This window comes from Heliangelus exortis, chromosome 6 (assembly GCF_036169615.1).
Source record: "Heliangelus exortis chromosome 6, bHelExo1.hap1, whole genome shotgun sequence".
NCBI classification, from domain to species: Eukaryota; Metazoa; Chordata; class Aves; order Apodiformes; family Trochilidae; genus Heliangelus; species Heliangelus exortis.
In genome coordinates, this window is record NC_092427.1 from 328491 (window position 1) to 342199 (window position 13709).

Consider the following 13709-nt stretch of genomic DNA (forward strand, 5'->3'; position numbering starts at 1 on the left):
ATCTCCTTTGTGTCTAATAAGCTTCTCTGACCAGATGATTAATTTCCTGAGTGAAAGCTGAAACATACAAATATCAGTAGATGTTGTTATCCAATATGTTTTTCCTTCTCCTATGAGCTGTAGTTATTCTCTTGTGTGCCCTGTGAGTAACTTTCCCACTTTGCAGCTCTCCTCTGACTTTTTCCAAGAAACAGGTCACCCCTTCCTCACACATTTTCACTCTGGTGGGAAGTCCTTGAGGAGGGGCCAGTGCAGTAGTTAATTGTTGGTTGGCACATGCTCTGTGCTTGCCACTTCAGTCTTGTTTTAAGCAGCATGGTTTCAGAATAGGTGTCTGGTGTGGAAGGCTCTGCAGCAGTTGACAAATTTGATTGTCCTGCATCATGGACACAAAACCCATCAGAACTGTTTTTCTGGGGTTAATCTAAATTCTTCCAGAATGTTCCCGTTACATGTTTCAAATGGATCTCATTCAGTTTTATGAAAATAGCACATCTAGGATAATTATACACTAGCATGTCTAATTGTGGTGTAATTATCAACTCTGTTAATTAAAATGCCATAAAGTAAGCTAAGAAAATACTAAAAAAAAATTTAATAGCTTGAAAAACCTCTTAAGATCAAAATGAAAACTCTTCATTTTTGAAAATACATGTATTTTAAATTCGTTAATGCCCTGTAAGTTTTATGCATCGAAATGTACAATATTTAGACTCTCTAATAAAGTAAATGTATCATTGAATAGAGGAACTCACAAAATACAACTTTGATGCTAAGTGTGAGCAAATGAAGAACCTTGTTGCTCATTTCTCTCTTCCTTTGCAGACTGAGATTTCTCCCACCTATGTTATGTGCTCAAAGAGATGTAACTCTCCATATCCCCTGGCAGAATGCTCTGAACATTACTCTGCTCCTGACCTGGGCTTCCCTGAGGTAAAATGTCAGGCTTTCTCCTTACACTCAGTAATTACATATGGCAAACAGTGCTTTAGGTGCACGTGAATGTTTATCATGTTTCCTTATATTAAGGGCTCGGCTGGGATAGAAATTGGGTTGTTGGATGTTTTTCTGTCTTACATAGCCAGACTTAGTGACTATTGATTTAAAATCTGTCTTGATGATCAGAAGCTCCAATTTTTTAAGAATTTGAGTTTTGGATCCAGATTCTGCCACCATTATTTTTAGGGTCCAAGATTCTTTCCAGCCTATTTAAGTAATAATCATAATTCGGTTAGGATTATTTTCCTTTTTACATGCATTCTGGCTTTTTACAAGATACAGAATCATGGATGTGCATTACTTTAAGCACTTATTCCCCATTTTTCTCTGGGATAGAGCACAACCATTCCACTGAGGTCCATGCTCCCCTCCAGTTGTCCTCCATGGGAGTTATTTACAAAAAAGGACAGGTTAAGTCTGGTGTTATGTCTAACTGTACACCTTCACAATCTATTCTAATCCAAGCAATATTAACTCCCTGCTTTTTAAGTTTAAGTCCTCTTTTTCTTTCACCTTACTTGCAAGTATTAGAAATGTGGTAAATTTCCCAGGGCACTGTTACTATTTAACTTCCAAGCTAGCATCACCTTCAAACTAAGGACATTCACTTTCTCAAAAAGTGAACAATTTTTATCCTTTTCAGTGAAGTATCAATATGAATACAAAATTGTGAACACAACACATTTTAAGAGCATTACGCTCAACTTCATGCTGCTGAGAATTTCAAAGTCTCAGAAACCAGACTGCATTATGAAAATCAACAAGGAAATGAAATTGACCCCTACTTCTGCCCCACTTCCATGCATTCAGTCTGAAACTGCACAAAATGGTAAATTAACCAACAATTACACTGTACACATAATTTTAATATGCACAGCACCAAGACATAGTGTGTAAAAATACATAAATGAGACCAAATATAAAACCAAAATAAAATTAACAGAATGACATGCATACATATATATTCTACAGCATTAAAGATCCAAATTAGGGGTGCTCTCCTGAATCTTCCTGGTTTTGATCTTCATGAAACTGCCTCAGATGAGAAGCAAAAATCATTCCATCACACAGCTGTGTCATTGAAATTACTACCCCCCCCTTTTTCAAATTATTATCAGATCCAAAGAAGCAAATAAAAATAGACTTTGACCCTCTCAGTCTATAATTTTGTTACCTGAAGCTAACTTGTGTCTTCCTGGGACAATGAAATGCCAAATATACTCATTTGGCTCAGCTTAACTTACCAGGGTTAGTAGGTTATGGGTGTACCAGACACACTGATCTGCTTTAGCCTGAGTACCAAAGCCTGGACATGACTCTGAAGGTAGTTACAAAACGATGAAAGTTCACGGTGAAGTTACTGTTAAAAGAAACAAACTCAAAGTCAAGTAAATAGAAATAATTTTCTATCTTAAAAGAAAAAATAAAGTCCTCTAGAAAAGCAGAGACACCACCTGAATGATGCTGGCCCTCAGCAACATACCCATTGCTGCAGCCAGCAGGAAGTTGCACAGCTGTGTATCAAAATTAAGACCTAAGTCAATACTTTTACTGTACCATTTACTCCTTTGTTTCTTTTCCCTTTTGCAGTTGGGGTGAAGCAGCCCAACCAATTAAGGAAATGTGAATAATATTATAAATTATAATCTAAACTTGGAGCAGTTCTGCTTACCTTTACCATTTTGTCTTTTCGCTGATGCAACCAGGATACTTGGAAACACTGCAAACCAAAGAAAAGTGCAATGATTTGGAACAATAATTATGATTACAGACAATATAAAATTAACAGACTCTATGGCATGAGGAGCATATGTGATTTAGTTACTTAAATAATCAAAGATTTTTTATTGTAAATCAATCAGAAGGTAGTCAAAATGGAGACTACAGTTTCTATGAAAGCAAGATCATAGTTAATTCCTGGGGGGAGAGCAAGGGCAGGAGTAGAGGGTTGATAGGAAGAAAGCAGGATAGAGTTCTGAAATATCTTGGATTGCTCATATCAAAAGTAAAAGCATTGGTCTAAGCAATAACAGGAGGAAAGTGCATAATTTCACACTTTGGTCTGCCAGCCTGACAAATCCAGAGTATTGCACTGAAGAAAGCTGGGAAAATGGCCCTGATGTTTGATACATACAACCTGTTTAAAAACATGCAATGAGACTTTATATTAATGGTATTTTTTTCTGAATATCACACACAGAAAATAAAATAAAATGAACAGGGAACAGCTTTCCATGGATGAGACTTCCATATTTATTGTTACTCCATGTGCATAGAAAATGGCAGTGAAGTTTCTTATGAAATAGGCAGGGAATGGGAGAGGTGTAGATATACTGGACTGGACTTTGTGCTTCAAAATTACACTATTAATTTTTAAAAGATATTTTTTCCTTTTAAAATTTATAACATTTTCTTGGAATTTTTTTTTGTGCATGATGTTTCAAATTTCTTTTAAAATGACACACTGCATTACAAATGGATGGCACTTAAACCAATGTGGTATTTCCATATTTACACCAACAAAATAAATTTACAAGACGTAATAGCATACAATCTTGACATTTAGTAATAGCAATAAAACAAGAGCATCCATTTTATTTTTTTCTGTACAATCAGAACAAGACTTTTATTCACATAAGAAAAATCAGTTTTAATTTGCTCTGACCTACACACTTCCCAAATTCATTTTACTCAATTCTCAAACCTTTCATCACATTGCCCACACCCTCACCAGACTACAGGAGCTACAAGTAATTATACCTAACATCTAAACAGAGCAAAAAAAATCCCTTCCAGTTTTTCTTCCTGACATATCCTCACTCAAAAAAAAAAAAAAAAAAAAAAAAAAAAAAAAAAAATCTTCCTTGTTCCTTCTTGTATTTCACTTTCACATCTCATAACCAAAACAACAAATGAGGCCATTCTGTTTCTTCTCAAGCAAGATGAGGAGAAATACACTGTTGTTTTTTCTCTTTGATGCTACACCCAGGAGTCAGGTGAACCTGGGTACTGTTCTGCTCTATAAGAGGATCGTCTGGTGGAATAAAAGTCTACATAATTTGTGGTTGACTTCAGTCCATACTGTGTTGTGTAATCTGAAGTAGCAGGGAAGTGAACTCGATCATCAAAATATGGGTCTTCATAGCTATGTGGGGACTGCAAGTATAATCTGTATGCATCATAGTTTTTTCTGTTAGTGTCTTCTTGGCTGTAGTACAACTGCTGATGCTGTTGGAAAAAGGATAGAAAAATCAGCTTTCAAAATATAATTAGCAGGGAAAATATTTGTTCCTCAAAGTTAGACACCTTATACAGACCTTTCCCTAAAAAAGTTAAGTGCAGCTCTATCTATGAAGATATTAATGTAGGTTCCAAACCTCCATGAAATGTACCTGAATTTTAAATGACAGAGAATGGAGGGAAAACCTCTAACTGCCTGTGCATCACCTTCTCCATTACTGGGAAAGTAGCAACTCTCCAGGAGCAGTACTTTTAGATAATAAATAGGAAGTGCAGAGCCTGACCATACCTACCAGAAGCTGTCAGAAAAGTGGTCTCAGATCCCACCATAGGATGAAAATGTCATAATATGGGACTATAAAAAAACCCCACAAAGGTAATAGAATTGCATAAGCAGTTGTTACTTTAAGTACACTAATGCCCACTAACAAGTTATCTATGATATAGATAGATAGCATAGATAGAAAAAAAAAAAAAGCACTCTATCATCTAACATATATTCAGACTCCCTTCAGTTTCATTAAACTCTGTATGCTGAGTCTGCTGCCAGGGACATTTCAAAAGAAAATTCTGGAGTCACCTGTAGTCGTCTGTTTTGTTCTCTTGCTGGTGAGGAATAGGAACTGATGTAAATTGGTGAAGGTTTGCTGGAACCTGAGAGAAAACAGTTCATGGCATAAACTTCAGTCTTTATTCTTTTGTCTATAAGTCTATTTGCTTCTCTTTCACCAAGAAGAAATTATGTAGCACCCAAACAAAAAGGTCTGCAGATTTTAGTATCTACCAATACTGTAATACAATGTTGTATAATCACACAATGCAGACAAATTGTGTGCCTCAGCAAGTAGTAAACTGAAGCTAAGAGGCTTTTCTGTGTTGCTAGGATTTTTTTATTTTTATAGAGTAGTAGCCTTTAAAACAAGGAATTTCCTTCTCATTATTCACTGACATCTCTATTGTCTTTGTGACTTGTGTCAAACAGTAAGAAGAAAAAGAGATATCAGGGAAAAGATGGAATCTTGGTATAATTTAATAATTTAACAATATTATATTAAGATACAACTGCACATTATTTTTTATAACAAAATATTATTTTATATATATTTGCTACATAGAGAGAAAAAGCAATAGCATGTGCATAATAGGACAATTTTTTGTAATAGGATTTTAAATAAACAACTTCCACCACCCAATATATAAACAAATTTCCTATTCTAGTAATGTGTGCCAGTTTTGAAGGAAACAGCAGAGGCAGATTAAATGAATACAATGAATAAAAATTGAAGACAACATCAAGAGTAACAAGCCTGCTAATTCAATTATGATTGTATAAAGTCCTCATCTAAGGAATACTGACATATTGCAGTTAAAAGTTGCCCTGACTGTTATCTTACCAGTGTACAGGTCTTTATGTGTGACGACATCTCCTTGGTTGTTATAATACTGCATAGAGGGCTGTGTCCTCTCAAACTCAGAGCGGGGCTCCCTAATTCCTAATAAAGCCGGTGATGAGGATGTGCTGCCAACTGATGACAAGAGGAAGATTATCAGCACAGACAGACAAAGCCTTTCCCATGCCTAACCTTCTCTCTGTTCTCTCCTCATCCCTTCTTTCCTCAAGGATTAACAAGTGTGAGAGACGTGGGTAATGGACAAAACTTGACAAGTTTTTCCTGGATGAAGAACCCAGTGACAAAAGCTATCAGCAACGTGCCATGAGATTACAATTTGCACATTCTGGGACTACACTTTGATTCACAGTAAGTGGTGAGATTTGCTTTAAAGTGTCCCTCATCCAAACTAAAATGCTAACACAGAGGCACCCACAAATCCTGTGGAATCTGAAGCCTGCCCACAGTAAGAGCTAAGGTAACACTGAGAGCACATGATGTACTCCTGTTTAAAGACAGAGGGACAAGATGAACTGCATGTTTGAGATAAATAGCCTCTCAGTTTGCTACTAATTCTAAGTTCTAAAAACGGGATATGAGGTACCCCTTCAGTAAATCTCTTGGGATTTCTTGACTGACCTGACTGTATGACAGGTGACATCTGTTGATTTGCTGTTGATAAAGAAGGATGCGATTTGAACCTCTCTCGTTCCAGTGTTGATACTGGTGTAATAAAGTGACTCTGATTCCACCCATCCTATGAAGTGGCAAAAAGAAAAGACAAACACATCAAAATTAACCACTTCTGATTCAGTTAGGAGTTTTTGTAGAACTATGTAGTAGTGTAGGCTAATTTTGTAGTTTACCTTTTTATAAATGCTACGGAGATCTCGGTATTGCCATAATGTGTTCAGTACCTGGGCAGCTGCCTTGACAACTTTCAGGGATGATCTAAGGGAGTAAAGAATATGACATTACTAGAAAGACAATTCCATTTAGAGATAACAATGTTTCTGAGCTACCTGGCAGCATAAACCTGATGCTGTCAAGCAGGTCAGCTCATCTCTCCAGGCCTCACTGATGCATGCCTGCATTAATTGTGAACACAGCTGCCACACCAAAAGGCTGGTGCAGAACCTGACTAAGCATGGCAATCATTTCCTTCTCCAAACTAGAAATTTTCTCTTCAGGTCACCCATGTGAGGAATGCAGATAAAAAGTCTGAAACAGATCCTCTCATTGTTTGCAATTAAAAATCATCAAAAGAATATTCTATTTAGTGCCTTTCATAAAAACCGAGAGTATTTACTTTAAATCATTGTACAAAATTCCCAACTAGGAAAAGAATAAACAAACAGAAGATAGTTGGTATTAAAAGTCTCCAGACATCCTCATAGTGAGACTTTGCTCTCAGTTCTGTGTTGCACTACTGAAAACTTATTGGTTGGGAACACACTTTTCCACTCTCAAGAGCAAGGTTAGGAGAACTGCTCTAGGTATTATAAAAAATAAAGTAATTTCCCCCATTCTTAAGGATTCTAAATGGAATAGAGAACCAGTTTAGGTATGAACCTCATTGCCTACTTGCCTGTCACCTCTTCCTTTCGTTATGTTCACCAGCTTTTCTATTCCTCCAGTATCAGCAAGGGCTTTTGCATTTTCCATGTTTTTACTAGTGACCTCATGCAAAGCACAGCAGATTGCTGCTACAGTCTCATCAGACAATATGCTGGGACCATTGCCTCCTGGAAGTCGATTAACCAGATCTCTCATAGCATATTTACCTATAAAAACCCATCAAAAGTGCCAAGTGAAAAAATACAGTTTGGTAATCAAGACTTGAAATTATAGGTCTCATCACAAAACTACATCTGAAAGCAATAAAAAGAAACACAGGACCAAAACCATGGAAACCTTCCAAGAATTCACATTTTACAGTCAAGAGAGACTAGAAATCAATTTTTGAATTTGTTTTCCTTTTAGCTTAAAAGTGTGAAACGTTGCATTTTTACATTAAAACAGGGGCATCTATAAACAGCAATTATTTGGAGAGAGCTGAGTCATTCAAGGAAAACCATTAGGAGTGGTACACATTCCTCAGCTTCATTTATGGGAGGGTTAAGTAAATCCTCATAGTAACTCAGGATTTGTTTTCTTTCAGAGGTGTTGTTGCCTTATTTGTTACCCCTAACAGATCAGATCTCAGCTCTTTCAGATTTCAGTTACTGGCTGATGCACCAGAGTAATGGCTTTACAGATAGAGGAAACTAACAAAAGTTGTGGTACCTTTTTTTGTGTGTTTAGGCTGGGCTGTTAATTGAATGATTTAATAGATTTTACTGAAGGCATCTATTTGTACGTAGCAGTGAAAAGCATAAGCTTTACACAAAGCCACTAGCAATTATTTGCATTATGTATCTGAGGGGAAGAATATCCAGAAAGGAATTCTGCAAACAAAAGGAGCAACTTTTCAACCACGCTGGAAAACTATCCCCACCAGTGCTGCAGACAGTGGTACCCTCTCACTGCCAGTCTGGTAGCAAGCTCATCAACACATTTGCATGGACTGATTTATACTGTTATGTTCTGCAGAGCTGAGAAGATGTAAGCTCATCTTCTGCCCCTGCTGATGTCAGTAAAGTTGCATAAAGTAGATTACTATCAGGGGGTAATTTATGACTCATTTTGTGTCTCGAAATATTTTACACAAAGATTAGTTTCAGAGTGTTTCTAAAGCCACTATTTTCTTTCAAAGTCAAGGCTTTGTCAGTGAGAGGGGATACGTGGAGATGCATTCCTGAGCTGAACAGTTCTGGCAGGAAGGGGGGAAAAAAAATCCTGGTAAGAGAATATCACCTGACTGTGACTGTCTGTGGCTGATGCTATAGAACAAAATTTTCTTTTCACAAATTTATTATGCATGTAATATCTACACTGCATATATATCTACACTGTTCTGAACATCCAAAATGGAGAAGCTTCAGATATACATAATAAGATTCTGTTCACTTGCATTCATCTTTTTGAGAATAATCACATTCTTAACTGCATGAACAGTTGTTATAGACTTATTCCCCTCGTCTACAGAACAGGAAATGTTTCTGTAACAAAAATGAAACATTTTTAGATCATGATGTGAGCAGGGTTCATTTAGGTCACAGCAATCTGAAGCTGAGGCATCTCTGACACTTGCCATAACAGACTGAGATTCCTGATCAAGGCAGGAAAAATGTTGTGTGGGTTTTTTTAATATGCTAGACAAGAAAGGCACTGATGAATGCTTAAAATATTAAATATTTAAACTGACAAAAGGGAAATAGTAAATTTTTCTAGCATTCACCCTTGGTGATTACTTGACTCAGAAAAGAGATGCATACATTGCTCTATATCTGGGGTTTCATGGAAATATGTTACTAGGAGAGGATTTCTTCCCTCATTCCCTATCCAACACTAATTAATGAAGTATTTATTGATGGACTGGCAGCAGGGCTGTCCTCTCCTCTTAGAATATGTAGGGGACCTTGAAACCCTTTGAGAAGGTTACCATTTAGCTCCAAGGAAGTGGAGTGGTGTTTTCCATCATATTTCATACTGACAGTTTCCTGTCCAGTTTAGTAGAGCTGAGGTGACTTCCATCCATTGCAAAGAGATTGCCATGCAAAACAGCTACAGGCAAGCTAAAATGTCAATATTACTGTGAACAGCTACTGCTGTCAAAAAGATTAATTTCTGTGACACAGCTGACATGATTGAGTAAAATAAAATTTGCTGTTCCTATTGGTAGAATCCTATCCCAGCATTTTTTCAGCACAAGGCCTGACATGCTGGTAATTGTGCTTTCTCCAGTAGAGTTCTGTACTCACCAATAAGCTCCTTATTGCGAACATCCAGTGCCATGTTCCTTAAGGCAGTTGCCACCGATGAAACAACTCTGTCATTATCCATCCTCAGCAGCTCCACCAAGATGGGAAGTCCTTTTTCTTTTCTTACAGCAGCTCGGATATATGCTGCAAACTAGAACAAATCTGCTACAACATTCTGATTGAGATAATCTCTTACTGGATTGCAATTCTTAAGTGTGTCAGGGGACATTTTCCAAAGAAAAGATGACATGCTAAAAGTGCATCTTTTCTGTTATTATAAAGGGTCAGCTATTTGCTGGTTTTTTTCACTCATTCCTCTTACAAAGCAGGGTTAAAAGAACTGGTCTAACAGCAAAAAAGTTTTGCTTCAATTTTTTTCAAAAGACCAATTCTACAGAGGTCATAAAATGAAAAAAAATTAGCTGCTTTTAATACAAGCAAAGGAGGCAATTAACTTCCTTTTAATCTCACCATGACAAATATATAACATTAATAAATGTTCTCACATGGTGCTTTTGTAACACTGTATGCAAGGGCCACAAGCAAGAATGTACGTAGATAGATAATGCAAATAATAAAGCAAATACAATTTATTTATGCTGGTCTTACTTTGACAGTACCTTCCCACCAGAGCTCACACCTAGAAGATTCTAGAAGATTTTTTTTGCCTAATATGCACTACAAGAAAGCTTTTTCTGTTTATTTAAAATAAACAGTACCAATTTCAGGGCCAATTTCCATATTGCTCTTCCTGTCTACCATCTCAGTCGTTGCTTTTCACTATGGAATTAACATTATTACAGCAGATAAGCACTAACGATGCACACAAGAGAGAAATGCTCAGATGTACACTAGAAAATTATGTTCCTTCCAAACACATTCCAGTATTTTGTTAAAACAAAAACAAAAAACAAGCTAAAACACCACAATAGGAGGAATAGTAGGAATTCACATACCTTCCAGTTGCCCGCAGAGAGATTCTGGAGAGATCCTGCAGAGCCCTCTAGAGTAGCTGGATTGGAGCTTTCTGCTAGAAGCGTGAGGTATGGCTTCACCACAGATGGGTGCCACAGCATTTCCACCCCTTTAGGAGACTTGGAAAATCCTGGTATAGGACCAACTCCATCCCACTGAGAAATGAACATGTATTTGTAACTAATGGAACCTCCAGATTGTCTTTAACATGACAGTTTTTCTTCGAGCCCTGCACTCTCCCCCAACCTACAGCTGATGTATTTGTAATACAAGGGAAACAGCAAACCTGATCCTCCTGTGAAGTTTTTTTTTTCTTCTTCTTTTTTTTCCCCCAGCAGCTTGGCTCCGAATCTTTGCTGGGTGATTCCTTCCCTAACAAGTCATCCAGTTCATTGATCCCCAGCAGTCGTGCCTGAGGAACCTCCAGTTCCAAACGGTAAGAAAGGTTTCGCAAGGTACACACACAGTTTTCCACTGTCTGAAGCCAAAGCAGAAAGATGTCATGCAATTAGTGATAAAGCAAACCAAACAAATTGAGAAGAGAATGAAAAGGCATTTGGAGCACAAGCACTGAATTTTCATTCTGGGCCTTGGGCATTGCTTTGTCTGTTTCTCTGGTAAAATTGCAATTTCTCTCCTGATATCCTCAAATATGAAAATATTTATAGCAGTAATCTGTAGTGGCTACACTATAGAAGCAGTAATCTATAAGCCACTATAGAGGCTTATTTCTTGGCATTCTGAAAATGAAAAGCACATGAGCTCATTTTATTAAACAATTAATACTTCAATGCTGCTGAAAGTGAAACACATGGAACACGTTACACTGCATTACGCAACAGAATTTGATTGTGCATCAGTGAACTGGGGCTGGGAGAGAGGCCCACCTGAGCTAAGCACACACAGTGATGAATTATGCTATACAAACCCCAGAGGATCCTACCAGACACACAGTTTAGCACCAGAAGTAATTTAGATGAAAGGTGCACACACCTTGCTGTCATAATCCGATGTGTTCACACACGTGTGGATCACATAGAGCAGGGAATCAACCAGCCCCTCGCAGGACCTCATCTGCTTCCGCGCCTCCTCGCCTGCAGAGCTGAGGTTCCTTCAGGGTTGGGATGAAGAAGGAGCACAGAAAAGTCACAGACAGACACACATAAAATTCATGATTAGATTAGATCAGATTAGATTAGATTGGATGGTTCGCAGAAGTTTTTTTTTACAGCTGACTGATAACTGAAAAGTTAAAAACAAACACGCCATTTTGTGCACCAACCCACTCCCAATTCTTACAAAAGATAAATATGGTTCAAAACTGCAGTTTCAAGAGAGCAGTGACTCTGACAAACACAGCCATAAGTAGAACTGCCAGCCTCATATTTTTCCATTTCAAGCACTTTCTGTTATATGTGCCCAAATCTGTGGTTTGTAGGTACTGCAGAATAGATTGCCAAGCTTGTCTGTGTTAGAAATACCCTTTTTTAGCCTGTTTTTAAAATTAGAACCATTCAGTGATCTGTTCTGTGGTGCAGCCTCATTAACATTTGCAATAATGCTACACAGACAGAGGCACACATTGTAAAGGTATGAATTAGGGTGTAAGGAGGTCCTCTAGAACAGCAAATTACCTCAGGCATCCTGTAGTGTTGCGCAGAACTAGGGAAGTCTGAAATTTGATTTTATGATCATCATCAAAGGAAGAACTGTTCCATCCAGAATGTGGCACGATCACAGTGTTTGTTAGTGTGGACAGAGCATCTCTAATGATTGTCATCTTGACTGCATCGCATGAGGACAAGTTCCAGAGAACCCCTTCAGAAAAGATTTCCATTGCAGTGAAGTCAGAAAAGATTTGGCAAATATAAAGCAACATTACCTATTTATGATCCATCCCACACTGACTACCTGTAATGGGAACAAAATCTGTCTTTTTTTGTAGTATTCCAGCCTAACAAAATTAAATGAGGGAACTACTAAAACTTGAAAGAGAAACTGTTAAAAGAAAGTGAAAACTATTTTCTATCCTCTCATATTTTTCAATCCTCAAAATCCTTCCTGCACAAATCACTTCCATATTAAGAAAAAGAGACAGCAGATAGGTGCAGTACCCAACAAATACACCTTCTTTTGATGGAAATGGAATTGTTTTCATACATTAGAACAGCAAATCATTTATTATTTCTGAACTTTCTGTCTGCACCAAGTGTCAAGTAGGTTCAGTTATTTCAGTCGTGCCCAGTTCAGAAAAATAATCTGCATTATGGTTCTCTCCTTGAGTCTGTTCAACATTTACCTGTGACAAGCTCTTTTACTTCAGCATCCACGGATTTTCTCAACAATCGTAACAGGGCAGGAATCCCACCAACATTCTTCATTGCTATTTTGTTTTCATCAGTGGACTTCCCATAAACAAGGTTTCTCAGTGCACCACAAGCATTCTTCTGCACTTCCAGGACTCTGTGATCCAAGAGATCAACCAGGTGCTTGATTCCTCCCAGCCTACATACCTAGAAAATGGAATGTTGGTAACATCAGCATCCGTGGATTTCACCCATTTTACTCTACAGATTTAAAAGGCTTTTGTTTTTATAAAAACAGTGCATTCCATTCTACTTCAGCAAGAATTGTTGTTGGTAAACCTTAAAAACTTGATTGTTACACTGCACTGAAAATTCCTTTGAATCACTCTCAGTTTGTTGAAAAGGCTGATTAACATTTTCAGTCATCTGCTGTGTACAGAGAAGAATTATTACTGCTAAAGTTTTGTTTCCCAGTAATTCAGTTTTTGAAGTAATTTTCTATCCCTAGGAATGCATTTTTAAGGAATATTAGAAATAGGATTTAAATGCCAACTCTTACACTTCAAATATCTGGATCAAAATCAGTGCAAACCCTATAAGACTTTTTGTTTTTCTTAGTCTCCAGTCTTCAACAGGCTACACAAAAACAGGGGCTCTGGTAACCATAGGTCAGTGCTGCTGGATTACACAACGTGAATGTAAAATATTTTCATAGAATTTCCATGCAGCTTCTTGTGACAGGAAAAATCTGTTTGTGTGTCTAATTACAGGCACTTAAGTTTTTCAATATTATCATACAAGTGGTACAAGCAGAAACATGAAAGGGTCCACAATACTGTGCTATGATGAAAAAACCAAACCAAACCAACCAAAAAACCAAACCAAGGAACGAAAAAATGAGGCAAAGGTCTACTTTTTCTTCCCTATCTCCCCTG

At 37.4% G+C, this 13709-nt stretch overlaps 1 protein-coding gene across 3 annotated transcripts in view; it reads right to left on the minus strand.

The window, feature by feature from the left end:
* Positions 1 to 3228: 3228 nt before the first annotated feature.
* Positions 3229 to 13709, minus strand: part of PKP4 (plakophilin 4) — a 59729-nt gene continuing 49248 nt past the window's right edge. For all 3 annotated transcript variants that reach the window (XM_071746309.1, XM_071746307.1, XM_071746308.1), the window contains 12 exons: positions 12768 to 12981; positions 12103 to 12286; positions 11462 to 11579; positions 10755 to 10946; positions 10450 to 10623; positions 9494 to 9644; positions 7219 to 7414; positions 6497 to 6581; positions 6270 to 6387; positions 5634 to 5765; positions 4820 to 4893; positions 3229 to 4227 (listed from right to left, as the gene is read on the minus strand). In XM_071746309.1, coding sequence (XP_071602410.1) covers positions 3979 to 4227; positions 4820 to 4893; positions 5634 to 5765; positions 6270 to 6387; positions 6497 to 6581; positions 7219 to 7414; positions 9494 to 9644; positions 10450 to 10623; positions 10755 to 10946; positions 11462 to 11579; positions 12103 to 12286; positions 12768 to 12981 — 1887 coding nt within the window. In that variant the 3' untranslated portion in view covers positions 3229 to 3978. The remainder of the gene's footprint in view (positions 4228 to 4819; positions 4894 to 5633; positions 5766 to 6269; positions 6388 to 6496; positions 6582 to 7218; positions 7415 to 9493; positions 9645 to 10449; positions 10624 to 10754; positions 10947 to 11461; positions 11580 to 12102; positions 12287 to 12767; positions 12982 to 13709) is intronic.